The sequence below is a fragment of the Ptiloglossa arizonensis genome, chromosome 12 (genome assembly GCF_051014685.1).
Source record: "Ptiloglossa arizonensis isolate GNS036 chromosome 12, iyPtiAriz1_principal, whole genome shotgun sequence".
Taxonomy (NCBI): Eukaryota; Metazoa; Arthropoda; class Insecta; order Hymenoptera; family Colletidae; genus Ptiloglossa; species Ptiloglossa arizonensis.
In genome coordinates this window covers 8,916,506-8,935,860 of record NC_135059.1, presented here as the reverse complement: position 1 = coordinate 8,935,860, position 19,355 = coordinate 8,916,506, and the positions used below count along the sequence as shown (strand labels likewise).

Here is a 19,355-nt window from a genome sequence, read left to right as displayed (position 1 = left end):
TCGGTTGAACAAAGTTCTTTCCCGCCGGTCACCGCGTGCTTCATCAATTGTAATTAACCCGACCTTACGTAGACCGTCATTTCCAGTCATTCGTCTAGCCGAACGCGGCAACTTTCACTGAAACGCCCCCTCTCCCCACTCCGCGTAACTCCGCCCACTACCTTCCCCCACTCTGATCCACGGTAGCGGTAATACGATGCCGCGAACGAATCGGTTAATTATACATATACATCGAGCGCACCGTTTCGATGAAAAATCTCCGTCCTCGCGGCGCAAATCGAGCGAATTTGCATATACGGGAACCACGGTTGAATCCCTAATCGAGTGGAAACAGATAATGCCCGGTGGCGGGAAAGTCACCCTATTAACCCATTAAACGCACCGATGTTCTATTTACCGACTCTTTTATTTTCTCATTCGTTCCGCGAACCGAGAATGAACGGTTGTGGTGGTGGTATCGTACACACTGTAAGTGAAAATCTATACACGGTTCAGCTCGAAGAAGATAGATCTCGTCGGTGAACTTCGCATGAAACGTCGATCGAACCGATACCTTTTACTTTATGCGTTATAATTTTATATACATCGAATATTATACACATATATTGAGTTGTTCGGAAAGTCATTTCGTTTTCCAAAACGGAGAACATGTAGTTTGATAAAATGTTTACACACTCTAAAAAATTCCTGTTTCATTTTCACCAAAAAGAAAAAAACGAAATAACTTTCCGAACAACCCAATATATTTACCGTTTTACTTTATCGATTTGCTACAGTTCTGTACGCACGTGTTTGCAATAGAGGTTATTCTTACGAACACGACACGCACACACCCTTATCCTCGCATACCCACACGGGTACATCGTCGATATACCAGATCGGGATGTTACCGATTTATAACCGACTGCTTCCACTTATTTCTTCGCGCAAACTGCCATCCTTGTCCCCCTTGATGGATCGCGACCGACGCGATCGAGTTTCAATTTCAAATTCTAATATTTGAATATTTGAACTCCTGCCCGGGGAGTTCGCGGCCGACTTCCCGTCGTGTTTCTAAATATACCGACAACGATGGAATTAATTAGGCGAGGCACATCGGTCGACGAAGCTCGCGGCGAACCGATCCTTCGGTGTCCGAATGCATCGCGCGGTAACGCCACGGGGTCATCGAGATATGTACCCAACCCCTTCCACCCACCCCCGGAAACGACGAATATGGGGTCAAGAGTGTCAGCACGCGGTCGACGCGTCTGGTCGCTGGGAATTTGCATACGTAACGAGCGATCCCTTCGAGCTGCACGAGCAACTCACGCGACCGAGTACGCTGTCTCCGCTGGCGATCTGCACTCAGTACACGTTCCAACCTCGCGGGAAGCCCGTCTTTCGTGGCACGTATCACTTGCGCCCAGGGCTGGTTTGTGCAGGGTGATTCTTCTCATTGGTGGACTCCAAAGGTGTTTATACATCACGACGATAGTCCTGTGTTTGTGTACAGAGGAATCAGAAGAAAGGAAAATCTCGTACGATTGTATGTCTTACTTAACTTTCAAGTTTGGGAGAATTGAAGAAAATGTTCGAAGCATCCTTCTGGTGCCTCGATGCGCTTGAGTTTTGGTTGTTAAACATCGCGCCATCTTATAGAGGATGATTTCTAAATGCACGTCCATACTTCAGGGGATGAATCTACGCTCTAAAACAATCGAAAAAATATCAAATACACATAGGGATGTGTTCAGGGAATTATCGATGGGAAGAATGGCGCGACTACTGACAGGTTTATTTTTTTTTTATTATGAAAGCTTTAAAATAATTATTAGACGTTAATGTACATTTTCAATTCCATTTTTTACCAAACTTCGGATAAGTAGTTTCAGAGTGTTGGTAATAATTTGATCTGCAATGATTCTTAGTCACCCTGTAGTGATTTGTCGATGAAGACATCGGTGTCGTTGATGTGTCAGCGATTGGTGGTACTGCAGACCTCTGTATGATAGAAAGAAGATAAGACAACGCTCCTTTTTAGTATCTACTGACGAGAGAATCGCTTTGTATTTGTCGCGAGCAGGATGCACGAGGATTTAATCGAGAGCTGCGTTTTCTGTGGCGCCCCCTGCACTCCCCAATCGCGAGATGAACAAATGTTTGCTTAATTTGTCGTTTCGCGTGGCTTTCCGAATATTTGTCAGGCGACGCGCTGTTGCACGCGGTCGGGCAAACACTCGCACGTGTACACCCATTTCTCGGTCGGTGGGTGCAACAATTTTCCAACCTAGTTGGAAAATTTACACGTCCCCCTCCAGAAGAACCATGTCGATAAAACCGTGAAAAAACAGCCTGCAATCGCGATGATCAATCATACGAGAATCCCAAGTACTGACTGAACGTCGTGCAGCGACAAATTTAACGGATCGATCACCACGAGGAAAAAGAAATAAAGGATAATCTATGGTTGTGTTCTGATTGGTCGTGTGCAAATTAATTGTGACCAGATTGGTAATGTTTGACAACGTCACATTTGATCGTATCCAAATTGGTCCTGATCAGATTGGTACTGTTTGACAACGTCGTATTTGCTCGTGATTAGATTGATAATGTTTGAAAACGTCACATTTAATCGTGACTGGATTGATAACGTTTGACAACGTCACATTTGGTCGTAACCAGGTTAGTAATGTTTGACAACATCGCATTTGGTCGTAGAGTTCAATCCTTGTAAACGCTTCAGAGAAACGTTTTAAGTTCAAGGTGGTGCCGGTCACTAGTGACCACCATGCCACTCAACGCGTTAACGACGAAATCGACAATCGATGAACAACTATATACATGTATTTCGTTTTATTCCGCGGCGAGTTCCAACCGCCGTGAACGGGCCCCGAATCGTTGAAAGATGCTCGTGAGAAAAATTGAGTCTCAAGGTGACGTGTGAATCGGCAATCCCACCACTACGTGCTACCGATCCCCCACTCCTGGTCCACCCGCTACGCCTACGCCCCCACCCACGCCCATCCACCTGTACCGTTTCAATTTTCCGTCGTAATTTCGGGGCTTTTAAAAAGTTCTGCGTAAAATCTCATTTCTTCCGCGGGAAGCAATATTTGCATGCGCCGACAAGCTAATATCGCTGTTTACTTGGGAAACATAATAATCGTCCGGCGTGTGTGCGGGTAAACTTCGGACCGAAAAGGTAAATTCTTCGCGGGAGAGGCGGCCTTTTAATATCGATATACAAAAGGATAAAGCCTCCATCGAGCCGAGTTGGATCGCGTACGCCATTTTTCCGCGAAGCGACCGTCGACTGACAAAATCATCGTGGGGGGAGGGAACAGGGCGGAGTGAAGAGATGGCAGTGGGCGTGCGTGGAGAAGGGGTGGCTTTAATATTTCACACAAACCGTAAAATCGGCTATCCAATTTTTTTCCTCCTCCTTTTTTTTTCGCCGCTACAGTCTTTGTTTCGCGCGCACTCTGCCTCTCTTTTATGCTCTCGTTTATTTTGTGCTCCGATTTTGCGTTTATTCTTTTTTTCCTTTTTTTTTTTATTCTATTTTAACGACAGCTTTAAAAACGTATTCCGCGTTCAATAGCGGAGAGGGAGGCGTGGTTTTTTTCTCTCTGAAGCTCGCGATTTCCACAGAAAAATTTCGCAAGCAGTAAATAGTCAACGACAGTGGCGCCGCGGTGTGATCACACGAGCAAACTCGTCGCGGAGAACGCGTAACAAACGGAATCTCGACATAAGGGTCGATTATCGATACAAATTGACGTTATTCTTTCGAGTGGAACGTATGGCGCCATCTTAACTTTCCAGCGAGCAAGTATAATATTTTTTTCACTATTATAAATATTGTAAACCGTGTAGTATTTATAATAGTGAAAAAAGTATAATCAAGTATAATATTTTTTTCACTATTATAAATATTGTAAACCGTATAGTATTTATAATAGTGAACAAAATATAATTAGTAGGAACTAACCAATAATCCGGCACGGAATGTGTTAAACGTTCTTTGTTCCGAAGTCGATTAAAAACCGATCGGAATCCAACGATCTCTAAACCTACAATATATGGAAGTTGATATACAATATTTATACAACAGTATAGAGGTAATCAACAAACGAAGAAATGGCAATCTATAGCATATGGAGCTCGTCGTTAAGCGATTAACGACCCTCGTGTTTAGGTTATGTTCTCCATGGACCTCGTGGTCTTGTTCGTGATGACAAATATCGAGGCAATTCGTCCAAGGTCAAGGCGCGCGCACAACGCGCGTTGTTTTCACGAGTGAACGAGCGAGCGAGCCAGGTTCGCGAAATAATCTCGCGCTCGAGATTTTCGGTCTCGATTTCGGGGGCGCGGATTATCATTTGAAATTTTAATTCGACCCCGGTGTTCCGCGCGACTAGAAATCAAGGGTACGCGCGTTTCAAACGGAGAAATAAAGCACGAAAGTCCGCGCGCGGCTCCGTTTCTGCGTATTAGCGTATCCGGGGAAAATTATAATTTCAGATTCCGAGATTAGCATTTCACTTACGTCGGCCGCGGGAAAAATGAATATACAAATGAACGCACGGCACCGCTGACTTATCGGCGGGTGAGACAGGGGATTCAAGCTGGGCAGATTTCTTTTTCGAGGGTACCTCGATCTTGGATCGAAACGAAACGCATAAAGACGATGAGGGGAACTTCGATTCGTTGTGTCTGGGTATTTTCCGACCCAGAGTTTCGTATAGTTCGATTGCCCGCGACTCGAGCGCCCTCACAGGAGAAACTACGCGTGGGTCCAAACGGACCCGGTAACTCGACAAAGCTTCAGCAAAGTATTCTGCGTTCGAATACACGGTTTAACCTGTCGAGTATAATGTTAATAATGTCGGTACGACTGTTCGTAGAAGTGATGAGAAATACGATAAATTAATAGAATCTTTGTTCAAAATGGCGGAACGAGTTTCTTGGAATTTAACGATGCAAAAAAGTCTTTGTGTATCTTGTGCTATCTTTGTAATAATACACTTTTATTTTCTGTGATAAACTTCTTACACGGTGACATTTTGACAGGTTGATTGCCGTGGAAAAGTGGAAAATAGATAGTGCATCGGTGTATTTGTTATTTTATAGTTCGTTAACGATAGTAACGTTATTTAAAAGTTTGTGAATATTAGAGTTCGTTCCTTGTAAACTTCAAGTGACGTTACTTAGAAATTAACGAACGTTAAGGTTCGTTCCTTGTATACTTCAAGTAATGTTAGTTAAAAGTTTACAAACATTAGTGTTTATTCCTTGTAAACGTTTCAGAGGAACATAAATTCAATCATCGATGATTACTACAGTGCTCAACACGTATATCTGTATATTTGACTGCAAAATACTTGCGGAAGCTTTGTCAAATTACGGGTCCGTTCGGACCCACGCGCAGTTTCTCCCGCGAGGGCGCTCGAATCGCGCAAAAACAAATATCCCGGAATGGTCGGTTTGTCGAAACTTAATTATAGATATTCTACGCTATATTTCCGGAAATTAACGACTAACCACGTTTCCCGTGGACTGGGTCAGGCGCTAGAACTACCGCGAAGAAAGTTTAAATAAAAGAAAAACGAAAGATTCACTGTTCTAGAACAAAGAACAAAGCAGCGGTTTCCGTTCACGGGGGAAGTATGAACTCCCCGGATTCTTGTTAGTATTGTTACCTGTTCGACGATGGTTGTTACAGTAACTTCGCGATAGTTATTCTCGATTCCGCTCGTTTTCGTGCTCTCCATTATCCGCCATGGAACAAACGAACCTCGCGACCGTTGTTTGAACGAGTTCCGACATATACAATTGACGAGGGTAGAGACACGCGTCGGTCTTCGACCCTGAACAATGTTTACCGACTTCTAGGCGACGCTAATTAAATTGAAAAATTTTATTTCGATACATTCCACGAGCGACAGTACTCATCGTAATTGCGACCGTGTCGAGGCTCGATTTTAATTAGTTTCGAGAAACATTCAAATACACGAGGAACGAATTCTTTTTCTAATTCGATCGGTACACCGATTATGTTCGCGAAGAATCGTAAAGGATCGTGGTGGAACTTATCGAACCGAATTCAATAAGAAGGAATTTACAATTTTGAACATTGGATCGACAGTGAACGTATCTCTATCTCTATCGTTTTCGTATGTATCTTCGAAAGTAGAAGGGGGAAGAATTAATTTACGAATATAATTATTTCTCTATTTCGAGAATTAACACCGTATAGAACGCAATTATTAATTGAGTAATTTTGAAAAGAAATTACCAACGAGTAGAATGACTTTTTTGACAATTTTGCTATTAATATTTCCGAAAGCTACTCATTCACCCCAATAGCGACACAATTCGAAAGCTTGCGAAGCTCGATTAACGACCATAAAGTAAGTTGGCGAAAAATTCACCAGTTGCGTTTCTTCTAACCACACTTTCACCACAGTGAATGAACTTTGCTTCGCGATCGATCGATAAAACAATTCGGTACACCGTTCAGATTCGCAAGTTGCATCTTTTTCAGTTGCATCGTGAATGAACTTTATTTCCGAATGAACAGCTCGAATAAACGAGGGAGAATAGTCTCTTTTCAAATTGGTGGAGTGTACCTCGATTCAAGACAAACTCGTTAAACTGCACCGAAAATTATTCGGAAAATGAATCGCGTTCCGAAATTATTTTTACGCCTCGCCGCGCGTTGTAAACTCTAGATTCGCGCGTTAATTTTCAGCGAAAAAAAAACACGCGCCACCGGCGACATAATAACGCACCGGTTCGAATACAATGGCCCCTTCATTAGCATTTCGTGACCCTTTGGACCGCTGTCACCTCCGACCCCGTCAACGAAACGACTTCCGAGCGATGGAGGAGCGAGTGCGCGCGCACGCACGCGCGCACATAACCTCCAATCGTCTTTTCCCACCGTTGCCAGGTACGCGAACTGGTTAACGAAAAGGGAGAAAAAACCGTTCGTCGGTTTCTTCGAAATAATAGGGGAACCGTTGGCCTGGATTCTGACGGAGACAGAACGGAGAGATTCTTGTTCTCGGATGGTTTCTCGCTCTGTTTCCAACGAAAACGTAGATCCAGGGAGGTGGGGGGTGGTACGAACAATCCGCGGAGCGGATTCGAAGCGCCTCGTCGACCGAGAGAGGTTCCTTTTCGAATTTTTGCTCCACCGAAACAAAAGAACTTTCATCGAGCGCTTTATCGAGGTACGGGAGAATCTTGGGTTTTCGTTCGGAATGAAAAATTTTCGACGAGTGCTTTATCGAGGTACGGGAGAATCTTGGGTTTTCGTCCGGAATGAAAAATTTTCGACGAGTGCTTTATCGAGGTACGGGAGAATCTTGAGTTTTCGTCTGAAATAAAAAACTTTCATTGAGTGCTTTATCGAGGTACGAGAGAATCTTGAGTTTCGGACCAATTATCTCTTCGATTTTGAGGTTAGTTTTCGAAAGGCTGACCACTGAAAGACCGAAGAATTGAAAAAAGTCATAGCTTGTTCGTTTTCGAAAAATTGGCGATGTTGAATATTTTTTCTCGCTAATATAGCGAAAATTGAGTAGACTTAGAGAATGTGAAACAATTTAGTTACCGAGAGATTGGGTTCGTTCGTAAGTTAACGTCTTCGAGAGGAGAAACATTGCTCGAAATTTGGATAAAGAACAAGAAGAATATTTAATTATTTATGTATTTATTCATTTATTCGTTCATTTATTTATTTATTTATTTATTTATGTATATATTAACGAGGTAAACCGTTTAGAATGGAAAGAAAATTACAGATTAATCGTAAGAATGTATACCGTGGAAAATTTGAAATTTAAAATTAACCGAATTGGAGAAGAAGTCAATATATTCGCAATACTTATTAGTATATTTTAGAATAATCTTCTTCAGTAATTATTAGCACCGTACAATGTGATACGATTTTTCAAACGTAAGTGTTTGGTGACGAATAGCTGTGAGAGACGTTGCCAATTTAAAAAACTTTTCTAAAAAGATACTTAGTCTTGAAAAATATTTTTAAAAGATACACAACTTTGATTAATATCCTTGAAAGATATTTAGTCTCAAAAAAAAAATTCTCAAAAGCTATTTAACCTTAAAAAAATATTCTCCAAGCATATCTAGCATAAAAAAATATTCTTAAAAACTATTTAGTCTTTCAGTGGTCACTCTATATTTATCAAAAACTAGCCACCACTTTACCGTACGTAATTTCAAATTTCTGCTCGTTCACCATTTCCGAACGACCACCGTTCTCCTCGAATAAACAAAAACCGAACGCGAAGAAACCGAAAGTACACGAGTAAAAAGTTCGATCGAATTTAATTCGTTTCACTGATCTTCGAATTGCAAGGTCGATTGAAAATGTTGGCGAAAGGGCGAGCTGAACGCCTCTCGATTTGTCACTGATTCGCGACTCGTTCGTCGCTCGACTCGTAGACACCTCGATAAAAGTCTAGCGATCCGGAACTCGCGCTCTCGAGACACAGAAATCGATGGATAACTCACGGTGGATTTTCTCCGTGAATCTGCTCGATGAAAATACTTATACATATATATACATACACACACCCCTTTCTACAGTATATACACACCCCTTTCTACAGTAAATACACACCCCTTTCTACAAGTATATACACCCACCATTCACGTGGTTCGATCGCGTTCGAAATGCACGCGGAATCGCCTGCGAACACCCGGGTTCTTCGAGGCAGTCGAGCGAGAAGAAAAGTGGTGGGGGGTGAGTGGGTGGTTCCGCAGGGGCGTGGAGGGTGGATCCTTTGATTACAGAGGCGCGCGGATGGGTTATTATACTTAATTAGGAGAACCCGTCCGTCGGTGGTGAATCTGTCGGTTTCCCGCGGTGAAAAAGAAGCACGATGCAACGTAACCGACGAAAAGGATTCTCGAAAAGGGGCAAACGCAAGGAGGAATTTTCATCATCCGGCCTCCCTCTATGAGAACGCCGAGTTTTCGAGCGGCTGATGAACTTTGAAGGGCCCGTACAGCCAGCCCGAGCGATATTCTTCCTTCTCGTAGAATCCGCGCGCGCGATTCACGAGTGACGCGGCAGACGTCCCCGGATGAAATTTTCGTATTTCCTACGCGAATTATATGCTAATTACGCGGCCTCGCTGTCGCTGTTGGTTGCGGGCCGAGTGGTTTTCGGGCGGCGCGCGTTGTTTCGACCGAAGAAGAAGAGCGCTTCGAAGCGTTAATTCGTCTCGACGGGAGAGAAAAAGCTCGCGACGAGGAGGACGAGGACGAGGACCAACGAAGCTACACGGTTGCTTTTGGGATGACATTGCCATCAGACACCGACCAACGCAACTGGGGGCTGACGACCGACTCTGGAAGAAATCGATTTATCCGACGTTCTACGACTCGTTCTGCTCCTTTCGGCCGAGACGAGTCTCGAGGGTAGATGCGCGCGCGCGCGCTCGCGCTCGTGGGACAAATTGAGGACGGGGTCGATGGAAAGTATGATGAGCGGGTACGTTGAGACGAATAATGTTGAATAATTGTTGATATGGTTGGTCTTTTGTTATTCTTAGAAGCGGATTTGATACTAAGTTTGTGAGTGATAATTCCTTGACTAAACTGGAATTTCTTTATCGTGTTGTGTTAGTAGGAAAGATAGTGGAAATCGTTTTTTATTAGTCGAGAACGACGAAGGGAAGTATGAGCGGGTATGCTGAGACAAACAACGTTGAATAATAGTTGATATGGTTGGTTTTTGTTACTCTTAGAAGCGGATTTGATACTAAGTTTGTGAGTGATAATTCCTTGACTAAACTGGAATTTCTTTATCGTGTTGTGTTAGTAGGAAAGATAGTGGAAATCGTTTTTTATTAGTCGAGAACGACGAAGGAAAGTATGAGCGGGTATGCTGAGACGAGCAACATTGAATAGTTGCTATAATGAGTCTTTTGTTACTCTTAGAAACGAACTTGGTACTAGGCATTTTCATTTTATAAGCGATAATTCTTTGACTAAACTTGAATTTCTTTATCGTGTTGTGGTACTAGAAAAGATAATGGAAATCCTCTTCTAAGAGTCAAGAACAACGAAGGAAAGTATGAGCTGGCATACTGAGACAAGCAACGTTCAATAGTTGATATGGTTGTTCTTTTGTTACCCTAAGAAGCGAACTTGATACTAGAAATTTTAAATTCCGTGTTCGATGGTTCCTCGATCCTCCTCAGCAAAATCCACTTTCGAGCAGAAACTTTCAGGCATTTTCGTTTCATATACGATAATTCCTCGACTAAACTTGAATTTCTTTATCGTGTTGCGATAGTAGAAAAATAGATGGTGGAAATCCTGTTTTAAGCGTCAAGAACCTCGAAGGGAAGTACAAGTAAAGTTCCGGACGCCCGAGAAAGCTCGAGAGAAGCTCATTATGTGTTTTTCGACGCTTTGGGACGAAGAAATTATAATAGCGGTTCGCTCGGTCGGTCTTCTTCTGTTACATTTGAAACTGAATATGAAACTAAAGATTCTAAATTCCGTGTTCCAGATTCTGCAATTAAAAAAGAGAAAAAATATATATATAAAACACATATAAAACAAAGAAAAGAAACTCACAAACTTTTACATTTACAATACAATTCTAAAGAAACTTATCCTTACCATTCTGCACAGCCAATTGTCATTCATCCCATTTGCTAAGTAATTGGGTAAATTTCATTTTTTTTCCATTCTACGAAATATAATATTCATACACGAAATCTTGCAATTCTTCACGGTACAGTGTAACGCGAGTTACTATGTAAAATTTCTGGCGACCGAGAGTCGCCTTTCGAGTGCAAAGGGTTAGTCGCGCTGAACCACGAGTGGCCAGCAACGATTTCGATTAGATACGAACGTGCCACCGAAGTTATCGTATCGCTAGTAGATCAATCATTCGGTGTATCGGTAACGCACGCTTCCGCGTGTAACTCGGTGAAACGAAGTAGGAACGACAAACTTCGATTCCAAGAGTCGCGGGACCGATGTTGGCCAACACTCGAGGCGCTATCCTCGTTTTATCCGTTATCTAACTTCCAACCGCGCGATAAGTTCGATCGAGATAGCGGCGCGAAGTTCGCGATAACAAACAGCGACGGGCTTTATTCCGACGGTGCACGGAAAATTTGTTAGGAATTGGTTCTCAGTCGTACGCGACTCCTGCTTCGATTTCGATCTCAGGGTACCCCGTCGGAGTAGGCGGTAAATTAATCACGATAGGGAAGAAGAGCCTTTATCGTTCTTTGTTCTCATTGGCGAAAGGTAGCCCGATAAAAAGCGTTCCCGATCTCTCAATAGGAATTTCAAAGTCCATCAATAATTAACCCGCCAGGTGGCTTCTCTCCCGTTCTGGTTCTCAACGACTCGTTCACGTTTCTATTGCAAATTACACGCCATCGAACGTGTCCCGAATCTGCTCCTTAATGAATCATAATTTCCCGATAGCATCGTCTCCCTCTTTCTCTGTGCACCGTTCTTCCTTTTCCGTCCATTTCTTTCTTTTCTTTTTCTTTTCTCGAAGAGTCGTTGAAATCGAGACCCATCGAACGGGGAGCCCGTAAATGTACGCCCGGAATCGAGGCACGGAAAAAAAGTTGTGGAACAGCGACGGAAAAGTGGGCAGACCAGCTCGCAAACGCGATAGCTCGCTAACGAGCCGGTAATGCGCGGCGGGCCGCGCCAATAATTTCAATTTACCGGTAGATGGCTGCGTCGAAGGTGGCGACACCGTCGGTCTGGCCCCGAAGCAACGATGTCGCTCTAAGTGGAAGGATTTTCGCCCTCGAAATCCATTCGTGTTGGAAATAAAATATAATACTAAATACACGTGAGAAATTACAAGAAATTTTGTGAAAAAATCAAATCCGTGTAAGAGATAAAATAATATAAAATATTTGTGGAAAGTTACAAGAAATTGGTGCCAAAACTGATGAATTCTTGAAACATCGAAGAGATATCCCCTGAAACAAATGAATCATAATTGAGTAGATGTCGCCCTAAGTAGAAGGATTTTCGCCCTCTCGAAATCCATTCGTGTTGGAAATAAAATATAATACAAAATACACGTGAGAAATTACAAGAAATCGTGTGCAAAAATCGAATCCGTGTAAGAAATGAAATAATATAAAATATTTGTGAAAAATTACAAGAAATTGTGCCAAAAAGGATGAATTCTTGAAACATCAAACTATTGGGTTGTTCGGGAAGTCATTTCGTTTTTTTTTTTTTTGATGAAAATGAAACACGATTTTTTCAGAGTGAGTACACATTTTATTAAATGATATATTCTCCATTTTGGAAAACGAAATCACTTTCCGAGCAACCTAATAGATATCTGCCCTCGAACTTCTCCCTTACACCGAGTTCGTAGAAGAAAATACGGGTCAGAAACCATCCGTCGAAAATAATGAGAAACGATACGAAAACAATTCTCGGAGAACACCGGACTCTCGCGTATAAAAATATCCCTAAAAGATCATAGAAGTCGTTACGAAAAAAGATCGTACGGAAGGTCGAAGAATCCTCTCCTAGCAACCGTCTTCGTGTCTATAGATTCTTGTCCGCAGGGGGTTAATTTAGTTCCGCTCGCGATGATTATCGGCTTGCAACGTGGATCGAACGTTTCAATTAGCGGTCAGGGTACACGAAAACGTTTGGCGGAACCCCGTTTGCATCCCGGGGCGCAAGATTTACGCGAGTGCACGCGAGCGCGTTTCGAAACCGCGAGGAGCGATCGAAAATTCGTCATCGCGGTAACGCGCGCGCTGCACCGAGCATCGTGCAGCGCGTTAATTAACGGCGATAACTTGGAGGCTTCGAGAGGGACACCGTACAGTCGGGAGGTGGGGGTAGGGTCGAATTTCGATGGTAGGCGAGCTCGGTCGGAAATAACGCATCGGTTCCTTCGCCGAGATGTCAGCATCGCTATAAAATTATTCCAACGCGCGAGTGTTCCTATAAAATGATTCTCGGGGCGCGAGTGCCCGGCTATAAATAGCACCTTGCCACCGAAATCCACTTAACACGGCCAACTATAGACGCATTTAATGGAACGACGATATCTGTCCGTCGAAACGGTCGCCGCTCGATCGTCAAGCCCCCCACTCCACCCGCTACTCCCACCCCACCCGCAACCCCCACCTTTCTCGTCTCCAGAGGACGGTCGGTACTTTCTCTTTTCCCTCGGAGAACCTCGAGGCGACACCGAGACCGTCTCATTAACGAGTGACGTATCGACATGGGAAATCGGTATTATCCGGCGCAATTCTTTGCGTAATCAGTGCACGGTGGCGGCGGTATCGTGGGACCGAATCTACGTTTCATTATCCGCAAAAATCCACGCTTACCCCTGGGATCGCGTCGATCTTCGGAAAATTAGGGGGCTGAGAGGTTAAATTCGGTGTCGTTTAAAGCGCGACAGGTAGGAGTCCCACCCGTCTCTTCGCGCAAACTCCGTGCCAGCCAGTCGAGTGGCGGTGGTGGGGGAACGGGCAGGCGTTCCTCGTCGCGCGAACGATACGACAAACCGCTCGCGGCGCGGGAGTGGGGGGTCGCGTCTGGGGCGATTCACAGCGAGGTAAGTGGCCTTGAGCGACCAATTGATTTCGTGCCGACTCGGCGAGTCGGACAACGCTGTTTCGAACGAAAGAGCGCGATGTACCGACCCCCATCCACCCGTAATTAAATATTTTCTTTCCGACTACTTCTTCCCTCGGTGTTCCGAAACCCGCGTCGAGTTCACCCGGTCCTCGTTTCCACTTCACGTGGATTGGATCGCGAATAGTCGAAAGAACTCCAGCGGTAACGACATTCGATAACCGCGTCTTTACGCTACTTGCCGACTTTCTTTCTCGAGAACGCTACTCGGTCACTGTACGAATACCAAAGCTACTTCAGGTAGCTTCAGTTACTTCGGGTAGCTTTTATCCGCTACTGAGCTTCTTTTTCGTTCGAATCTCGACGTCTAGCTACTTGCTGACTTTCTTTCTCGAGAACGCTACTCGCTCACTGAATACAAAAGCTACTTCGGGTAGCTTTTATCCGCTACTGAGTTTCTTTTTCGTTTGAATCTCGACGTCGTGGTCACCATACTCCGTACTGTTTTGGAATGAATCGCATCTTTTCAAGTGTTACGAAATAGATCGCATTTTTCGAGTACGTGTTACGAAATGAATCGCATTTTCTCTGATATCGTCCATCATGGCTCTACAAACTCGAGTGGCAAGATATCCGGATAATTGGAACGGTAAAATATTCTTCGAATTCGAATTACTCGCGCCAGTACTCGGATGGCGCTGCCTCGATTTCGTCGTACGAAATTGCTTCTCTACGCGTGTACGTGCACTTACAAGCGAGAAGCTACGAAATTTGGTTATCGGAGATATACACACAAATTTTGTTTACTCGACCGAAATCGTATCGACGTTAATCGTGATCGATAAGGACTCGCTCGCCACAACGAGATTATTTCGCTCGAAAGATTCTCACGTTTCATTCGCACGAATACTTACATAATAATACCGCGATCTTTGACCCTTGTCGTACCACACCCGGGTCTTTTATGACCCAGCAAAACTCTTCTTAACAATGAATCAACACCTTGAACGCCACGACGGTCACTGACAACCAGATAGCGGTACCACCATAAAATAACAAATACGTCGACAAATTATCGAATATTATAATATTTGAACTTAATATTCAAATTAATATTTAAACAAACATCGTGAACATCCTTAAGCATGGAAAACTGGCACGATGCATTAATGTAGCTACATTTAGAAATGAGATAAAGCAGGACGAAACAATAGAATCTTCGTTCGAAACATCTGCGTGTGATCACGGGTCTGTTTGGACCCAAGCTGGTCTCTCATCGCCGCGTCGCTCGTACGTTGCAAGGGTGCACGTTCGAAGTTCGAAATTCGTTCTCCAAAACGGAGAAATATACAATTCACTGAAACTTTCTTCGTACACTCTGAAAAAATCGTGTTTCATTTTCACCGAGAAAGAAACGAGATGACTTTCTTAACAACCGAATAGGAACATCGTTCAACTCAGTTGTTCGTACACTCTGAAAAATCGTGTTTCATTTTCACCGAGAAAGAAACGAGATGACTTTCTTAACAACCGAATAGGAACATCGTCCCACCCAGTTGTTTGTACACTCTGAAAAAATCGTGTTTCATTTTCACCGAGAAAGAAACGAGATGACTTTCCGAACAACCGAATAGGAACATCGTCCCAACCAGTCCACGTTGCATGAACTTTTGCGGGCCGAGTCTGGCCGCTAATGAATTAAAAGGAAAGGAGGGACGAAGACGGAGGAATTGCGTTTCCACTCCGGAGTACTTTCGTCGTTTCGGTGGTGGTGGTGGTCGTCCTTTCTCATTCGTCCAGCCGAAACTGGCTCGAACGGCGGACAAAAAGATTGTTCTGTGTTGTATACCGGTACCGATCGCCCAAGTTGCCCGCTCGTGTCCCCGGAGATTGACCATATCGGTCGCCGTAAATAGAAAACGATGGGTCGAGGGGTGCTCCGAGTGGGGTGCAGACCACCTATCTGCTCTGACAGGCTCGATTCTTTCTCCCGGAACAGTGAGGAGGAGACGTTGAACCAGAGGGGCGGAAAAGGTACAGGAGGCGGGAGAGAAACGGGCAAAAATAGGAGAAAGAAGGGAAAACGGTGGTCGAGAGTGACGGAAGAGGGTTGGAGGAGAGACGGGAGAGTAACAGGGTGAAACAGTACCAACCGATGGTGTGCATATGGGGCTCGGAGGTTTAACCTTGACCCTCGTGGAACTCGAAACTCGCCACGCCCTGAAGATGAACTTCTCTGGAAGATCTTCGTTCGGTTTTCGAACCGCTCCATTGATTTATCGAGGCCCTCCAATTTCCTATTGCGTCCTCTCGAGCCAAGAACAGCCTTGTAACAGGACGAATAGAGACCCCTTAACCTGTTTAACTTCGATTGTTAAATATTTCCGGTCGATACGATCTACGTGGAGAATTTTCTTTTTCTTTTTTTTCTCGTCAATGTGAACTTCGTCGATCGAGTTTACGAGCCGTAACCGAGTCACAATTGTAAGTCTATCGCCACGAATTAAATAACGGGTGAAAGTTATTTTGCAAATGGGTCCGTTGTTCACGTCGATAGCTTGCACTGAACGCGTATACGGGTTCATAGTTCATCCAGATGGCTTTCTACGAACGCATATACGCGTCCATAACACTCAAAGGGTTAATACGCGTTGCGCTCGGGATTAACGTGGATTTACAGGGCGCATTTGGCGAACTGTAGTACCTACAGCCGAAAGGGTGGATTCTGGTGTTTAAAAAAAAAAACACAAGTCGGAAATGTAAGGTGACGTCTTTTCGTACAGAGATCCAGAATTTCAAATGAATCGATGTTAAAGATTCCCTGGGTTAGATCACTCGTGCTCACAGATATCACTGTGTTATTCGTATCTGTTGCAAGAAACTCCCACGAGGAATTGTATTGAAAAAATAAGAAACCCTTGAAACATTCGAGATTCGATTTCAACTTCCTGAAGAAATTTCCCGTGGATAGAAAAATTGCTTCGTATACTATTATTCATTATTATGCTTCACACGCGTGCAAATTTTCTTTAAAATCAAATTTACAAGTTAGAGGAATTTTCTCACAATGTAACACACGAAATCGTATAGGCACACGTGCCCCACGAGTATTTAACATCGATTTATTCGGAAACGGTGCCTCGAAATAAAAAATGTCTCTCTACGTTTTCGATCGAGTTTTTCACATAGATTCGTAATTGCACCACCAGTTCGGAAACACCCTGTACATTCGACGACTAGAAATGTGTTTTCCCTTTCGAGCGTTCGTTGGCCGAATTTGTTTCGCTGGGTTAGGGGAGAAGTCTAGGTGCAAACAGAACCGCGTGAACGCGAGCCAGAGCGGGAGAAAAAAGTGTTTTAATTATTCAACAGAGGAAAGCGAACGAAAGATGCGCCGAAAGTTAAATAATTGCATTTCCAGCCGCGCTTGCGCCAGCCCGACCGCCCCCAATGGCAGAATAGGCTAATTAAAGCGGAGCCTGCGTGCAACGCCGTGTTCGACCGTGATATTCGCGATTCGTTGAAACATTATGTACCTAAATACGGTTAATGATCGTTTGTGTTTGTCGAGAGGTCCTCGTCGCGAGAGGTAATCATCACCTCCGGTTTCTTTTTTCACGATTCCTCGATCCCACACGCGTTAAATTAACGCCAGATTTACCACCGACCAGTAAAACTAACTGATTTCGACTACGTTTTATAGAGATCACTACCCTTAAGAAATTTAATTTCAATTCCGTAATATATTTTCAAAAGACGTTACTTTATCTATTTTACACGTACAATCAATTTCGTTAATTTCGTAAATTCCAATTTTCAATTGGCGACTTTTTCTGAGACACTTACGAGGGATAGCTCAATTTATCGGTAGTTTTAACGTTGAGAATATTCCTCTTCGCGATTATCATCACTGAATTTAGTGATCAAGCTTTCGTATTGTCCTCTTGGAAAATTGTGATTTTATTTCTCATGTTTCTTTGGGTTTCTTCTTCTGTCTGGCGACAAATGTTCCACTGATAGAAAACACGATCGTTGAGAATCTAGTTCTTTTGTTTCGAGTTTCCTAGTCACGTGTCAATGAGTATCCTTTCGTACTCTTTGGGCCATAGTGAGTTGAGACATTTTTTTAATATCCTGATATACATGGAGGGATATTTTTCAACCCATTGTGAAAAATTAAAATAGATGAGACTGTTGATATTTCCTCTTGTAATTAAATATCTAATTAATCTATTTTTTTAATTTTAGTTATTTTGTATCGTTTCACACGTTTAGCAATTGTGATCAAAAATACACTGTAATGCATAATACACATGGAACAAAATACACTTGTAATATATAATACACATGGAACAAAATACCCTTGTAATATTATAATACACGTGGAACAAAATACACTTTTAATATATAATACATATGGGACAAAATACACTTTTAATATATAATACACATAGAACAAAATACTCGTATTATGCATAATGCACACGTAATAAAATACACTTGTGATACATATAACACATGGAACAAAATACACTTGTAATATATAATACACATGGAATAAAATACACTTGTAATATAATATATAATACATATGGAACAAAATACACTTGTAACACGTAATACACATAAAACAAAATACCCTTGTAATACGTAATAATACACTAGGAACAAAATACTCACGTAACATAGAAATACACGTGTAACATAGAAGTACACGTGTAACATAAAATACACATAACCTCGAAATACAAACTACACCTCTACTACAGAAGTAAAGTACACGTGTAATAGAAAACACACGCGTAACCATTCACGAATAATAACACGATTTTAAATTCGGTACCCACAATTACAATTTTTCATCCGTATGTATAATATTTATGTATGTATAATATTTATGTATGTATAATATTTGAAACCCACTTAAAAAAAAGTATCCCCGTTTTCTTTCTCTCAACCGACACGTCTCTACCGAGTACAAACTCGTGAATGCGCACTCGTTACTCAATTTCGCGTTTGCAATAGCAACCGAGATCCCCGATCACGTACCGCGAAAGCGAGTTCACCCGTTGATCGTTTCTCGTTCGTATTACAGATCCAGAAAACAGCTGCCACGGTGAGGCGGCGAAGGTCACCGGCCATGGGAATATAATTAGTCCGCCACTTATGGACCGTCAGACCGGCTACGGGTACGCTGAAACACCGACGCGAGTCGCCACGGTGGCCCCAGAGATTCACGGAGCACTTGGAAATCGGGCTTTGTGCGAACACGTGCGGACCACAACCAGCCTATTTCTTTCTTTAGCGTTGGCGGCCCCGTCTCCCCACCACCGACCAGCGGGAAACATCCAACGCCGCTTGGAAAATCCCCGGAGGGTGGTGGATCGGGTTTTTTTTCAAAAGGGACACGTGGCACAGACACCGAATCACTTCCTGCACGCCTTTTCCGGCCGACTGGGATTCTTCCAAATACGAAACGACCGATCGAGGAAGAAAAAAAAAAAACACACATTCCCGGTAATTAGACACACGTGCGATATATTACGAGTCCGACAAGGTCTTCCACCGGACAAGTGTACATCGACCGATTCGATTCACCGATCGAGGTACATACATAAACCTTGTTTCCTATTTTGGTCGTTTTAACTTCCTTTGTCGCGTTTCGTTCGATCGCTATGCAAGTTTTGCAATAACAATTCCGTAGTCTCGGAACAGAGCGCGACCGAGAAGAC

General features: G+C 43.3%; 1 protein-coding gene and 1 long non-coding RNA gene across 2 annotated transcripts in view; one reads left to right on the top strand and one right to left on the bottom strand.

Annotated features, from left to right (window-relative positions):
* The window catches only part of LOC143153313 (uncharacterized), a 60,891-nt gene that overhangs the window by 35,220 nt on the left and 6,316 nt on the right, over nt 1-19,355 (top strand). Inside the window, exon 2 of the mRNA XM_076324346.1 lies at nt 18,719-19,140. Coding sequence (XP_076180461.1) covers nt 18,719-19,140 — 422 coding nt within the window. The remainder of the gene's footprint in view (nt 1-18,718; nt 19,141-19,355) is intronic.
* LOC143153315 (uncharacterized) overlaps nt 1,641-19,355 on the bottom strand; it is a 22,964-nt gene continuing 5,249 nt past the window's right edge. The window contains exon 3 of the long non-coding RNA XR_012993760.1: nt 1,641-1,690. This is a non-coding gene — a long non-coding RNA (uncharacterized LOC143153315). The remainder of the gene's footprint in view (nt 1,691-19,355) is intronic.